Source organism: Sinocyclocheilus anshuiensis, unplaced genomic scaffold (genome assembly GCF_001515605.1).
Source record: "Sinocyclocheilus anshuiensis isolate Anshui unplaced genomic scaffold, SAMN03320099.WGS_v1.1 scaffold941, whole genome shotgun sequence".
NCBI classification, from domain to species: domain Eukaryota; kingdom Metazoa; phylum Chordata; class Actinopteri; order Cypriniformes; family Cyprinidae; genus Sinocyclocheilus; species Sinocyclocheilus anshuiensis.
In genome coordinates this window covers 732,704-737,711 of record NW_015555791.1, presented here as the reverse complement: position 1 = coordinate 737,711, position 5,008 = coordinate 732,704, and the positions used below count along the sequence as shown (strand labels likewise).

General features: G+C 33.7%; 1 protein-coding gene across 2 annotated transcripts in view; it reads right to left on the bottom strand.

The window, feature by feature from the left end:
- Window positions 1-5,008, bottom strand: part of deaf1 (DEAF1 transcription factor) — a 17,187-nt gene that overhangs the window by 6,911 nt on the left and 5,268 nt on the right. For both annotated transcript variants that reach the window (XM_016468970.1, XM_016468971.1), the window contains exons 7-9: window positions 3,765-3,806; window positions 3,563-3,686; window positions 2,651-2,779 (exon numbers count right to left, since the gene is read on the bottom strand). In XM_016468970.1, the coding sequence (XP_016324456.1) occupies window positions 2,651-2,779; window positions 3,563-3,686; window positions 3,765-3,806 (295 nt within the window). The remainder of the gene's footprint in view (window positions 1-2,650; window positions 2,780-3,562; window positions 3,687-3,764; window positions 3,807-5,008) is intronic.

Below are 5,008 nucleotides of genomic sequence, written 5' to 3'. Positions count from 1 at the left end.
CCCACTGTATATATATATATATATATATATATATATATATATTATCAGCTGAACTAAAAAACAAAATGTATATTCTTTATAAAAATACATTTTTATTTCCCCTGAATCCTGAAAGGTGGATTTGAACTCACGGTGGCCACATGAGCACCACAGCTCAATGTGTCTGAGCATGTGCATTAACCACTAGGCCACTGCTCATACATCAATACTTTGGAGGTGTGAGAATATGCACCCATTTTCCTGTGGCAGAAATTAATTTTCTCTGTAATATTACGGTCCAGGGCTGTGGACACACTTTTTTTATGGTTATTTTCACGAATCAGTCCAAGCGAGTCGAGGTCAGGATGTTTTAAAAGAGAAGTGCTGAAGCATTTCGGTCACACACAGCCTGACAGATATACAAAGAAGGAGAGAGCGATGATTTCCTGAGACACAGAGCACAGTGGTGGATCAGTGACACAGAGGGGGTCTGTTTCAATCGGGGGTCACGCTCCCTGGGGCGAAACATCTACACTGGATGAATGCCCTAAACTTCAGAAATCAACCCTCAGACAGAATTCAAACCATGATCCTATCTCTTGAAAAGAGAGCAAGACAAGAATAGAAAGACTTTGAAAGATGGATATAAAGCAATGTATGGATCATTGGTTGTTGTCAGTAAATAAAAATAATTATTTTGTAAATATTTTTGTACTTAAAAGAATAGTTCACCACAAAATGAAAATGTGCTGAAAATATACCCTCCCTCAAGCTATTTAAGATGTAGATGAGTTTGTTTCTTCATCAGAACAGATTTGGAGAAATGTACCAATGGATCCTCTGCAGTGAATGGGTGCCGTCAGAATGAGAGTCCAAACAGCTGATAAAAACATCACAATAATCCACGCCACTCCAGTCCATCGGTTAATGTCTTGTGAAACGCAAAACTGTGTTTGTAAGAAACAAATCCATCATTAACACATTTTAACTTTAAACCGTTGCTTCTGGAGTCCATATAACATAAAAATGCTTCCTCCAGCGAAGAAGTCCATCTCCTGTTATCCTCTCAAATCAAACTCAACCCACATATTTGTTAAGAACTGTTCTGGACTGTTTTCGCTTGTAAATGGTGTTTGATTTGTGCATATTTCTCTCCTAAATCGGACGAGACAACTTTTTCACTGGAGGAAGCAATATTATAGAATATGAATAGTATTTTAATCTGAAGCAACAGTTTGATGTTAAAACGCATTAATGATAGATTTGTTTTTCACAAACACGCAGATTCTCACTTCACAAGACATTAACTGATGGACTGGAGTGGTGTGGATTACTTGAGGATTATTGTGATGTTTTTATCAGCTGTTTGGACTCTCATTCTGACGGCACCCATTCACTGCAAATGATCCATTGGTGAGCTAAAATAAAATATTCATAAAAAATAAATGTAGCACATGACTTCATACGTCAGGAATTGATCTGATTGTGAAACGTAAGTGGTCTTAATGACATCAGCAGGAAAGGTAAATTGTTTTAATTAAGAGGCAAAATTTTTCATTGGATCATTTAATAGAATTTAACTGATTTTTTTTTATTTTGAAATAACATGCTGATAAATCATTAACAATAAGGCCAGGAAACCATAGAACGTGTATGAGTTCATGTTTTTAGACGTTTAGAAGTTATTATTTCTGTTAAGGGTTTAAAAATGACACTGCACAGAATGAAACTGTCTTGATGTCAAATTAGCTAGATGTGCCAAAACACCATGAAGTGAATTTAACAGCATCAAACGTTGAATTAATCTCAAAGGTTAATGCATTACCTTCAGCAGTGCTTAATTAATTCATCATTTCTAGAAACACCGATGAAATAACAAATGAATCATTGGTTTAGAGGTGTTATGAAGTAACACATTCAAACATCCCAACATTTGCTCACAGGATGGGTTCGAACGGTCCAAACGTGACCCATATGAGGACAGACCCGATGTACCCTCTGTCCTACAAATGTGCCATTTAACAGAAGTCACCCCAACTGGACAGGGTACAAAAACGCAGAACAACTCATTATCAGAGTCTCACACTGAGCTCCAAACGGCCTCTGTCTCGCACAAAGGGGCCTAAAAATAACAGCCCTTTTTGTTTCCAGCCAAAAACGAGCCAGAAAGAGGCCAATTCTGGGCTTCAGAGGGGGAGAGAGTCTCAACCTCAGATGGCACGATCACAGACCGTCAACGGACCAGTCAATGACCCTCTGATGCAAATTGCACACAAAGAAACACAAGAGCTTTAATCCGATTGGCTGTTTTTACTCATCCAGTATACAAGGGGCATCCAGTTATCACACACTTACTTGCATGTTTATAAGTAATAATGCCTCAACTTTTGCCAATTTGAACAAATAATAAAAAACATTTGCCTTACTGGAAATGGAAGGTCAACCCAAGTGCATTGCATTGTGGGATACAGTATTCCTCGCAGTGTGCTCTGTTCTATACTGCACATTTTGGCAAATGTAGTGAATACACATACTCAATACGTACAGAATACCTGCAGAATACTGTGCACAAAACCCATACTACATACTTCCAAAATAGTAGTATGCAAGTACGTGGTTTTGGTTATTAAAAAAAACATTTGGCTGTAGTGTTTGTGAAGGCACCACTCACCGGTTGTGTTGGTGAAGATGTCAGCGGGCGCTGGGCTGTCGGAGATGATGGCCGCCGTCTCTCCTGTCGCCGTTCGGTCAAAGGTCAGCGTGCCTGATGTGGTGATCTGTCCGGACGGAGTCACTGTAACTGAGAGCAGACAGATAGTCGGGAGCCGTTTCCGGTGTCTTCTGAGAGAATTACTCTCTTTCTGATCTTTATGAGAGACGTCAGACAGTCGATATCAGACTCACAACAGACTCACACCTGAGAGTCATAATCACTGATAAAAAAGATATATATCTTCGGATACTGGAATAATAAGATTATTATACAATACTTATACAAAAAATTATAAAATACACATTTGTATATTTATATTTATAAGTTTCACTTCAAAGGGTTTACTATTTAGATGCAACCATAAAAATATAAATAATTTTATTTCATAATATATTTTTATTGATATTTTTGATTCCTTTGCATACTTTTTTAACATACTATTAATATGTAATATTAATATTGCGTGATTCAAATAAATAACAATCACAAATAATTATTTTTTAAAAACTAAATAAATAAATAATAATAAAATAAATAAAAAACAAAAAACATTATTATCTGCATCTAACTATATGTATATATACATATTATATATATTACATCAACGCCAGCTTGTGATGTTGTTAGTTGCTGGCCAACACAAAAATTATTTAAAAAAAAATGTATTCTGAATAACTCATGGCGAGTTAATTAAGAAATTAAGTCAATTTATTTTCATTTAGCTGCAAAAGGATTTGTTTCTCAACTACATCAGAATCTGGTCACAGGAGACGTGGTTTAGATGGATGTTATTACCAGGTAATCAGTCTCGACTGACAGTGTTTGACTGCATGTTAATACAGAGGAACAGGGGAACATTAAGGATCTTACATGTTGCTCCAGGACCCAGGGTGATGTTCTTTGGAGACTGAACTTCCTTCTTCTCAGGAGAAGCTGCCCGCTCGTTGTCCTTCTTCCTTCTTTTATAAGGGACGAACAGTCTGACGGGGCCCGTCTGTAGGGCACCAGAATCCAGAAATAGTCTCTAGAGTAATATGACATCACGACTGAGACTTCAGACATTACTAATTACCATGGAGATGTTCTCTCCTCCGAAAGATCCGTCCTTCGTACACTGGAGAAGAAACAGGCAAAAGAAAGTTTTGTTATACGTGACCCTGGAGCACAAAACCAGTCTTAAGTAGCACGGGTATATTTGTAGCAATAGCCAAAAATACATTGTATGGGTCAAAATTATTGATTTTTCTTTTATGCCAAAAATTATTAGAATATTAAGTAAAGATTATGTTCCATGAAGATATTTTGTAAATTTCCTACCGTAAATATATCAAAACTTAATTTTTGATTAGTAATATGCATTGCTAAGAACTTCATTTGGACAACTTTAAAGTTGATTTTCTCCATATTTAGATTTTTTTGCACCCTCAGATTCCAGATTTTCAAATAGTTGTATCTCAGCCAAATATTGTCCTATCCTAACAAACTATACATCAATGGAAAGCTTATTTATTCTTTTTTATTTTTTAATTGACGCTTATGACTGTTTTTGTGGTCCAGGGTCACATATAAGAATGAAATAAGACTTTTTCCATTTAAGATTGTCAAAAAAAAGACTCACAGATGCACAGATTCATATGCAACACACTTAAAATGTATATTTATTTTTTGCAGAATATTAATATTTATTTATATTTATTAAATCTATATGAATATTCTTTTACTGTTTTATAATAATGTTTATATAACAATATTTTATATAATTAAAATCTATAATAAACATTCATATATCTGTATAACTGAATTTTACTCACTGATTTAGACAACCATAACATTTTTTGTTTTAATTTTATTTCATAGTACATTTTTTTATTTTAAATCCTTTTTACATAACATTTATTTAGAAATATATTGCTTGTTTAAAATATTTTTTCTGTTTTTAATATTTAACCTTATGACTTTATATTATTGTGTAATAATAATAATACTTATATAACAATTTAAGTATTATATCATGATAATTTATAATATAATTAATATATAAATATATAGTTTCACTCAAAAAGATTTACTGTCTAAACATGGCCATCATTTTTAATTTTATTTCAAAATACATATTTTTATTCCGATTTTTGATTTGTATTTGCATATTAATATTGATTTATAAATATACATCGTTTAAATAAATATTTTGGATCTGTATATAATCTATATTTATTTATTTTATATTACTTTTTAATAACAGTATATACAGTGGGTACGGAAAGTATTCAGACCCCCTTAAATTTTTCACTCTTTGTTATATTGCAGCCATTTGCT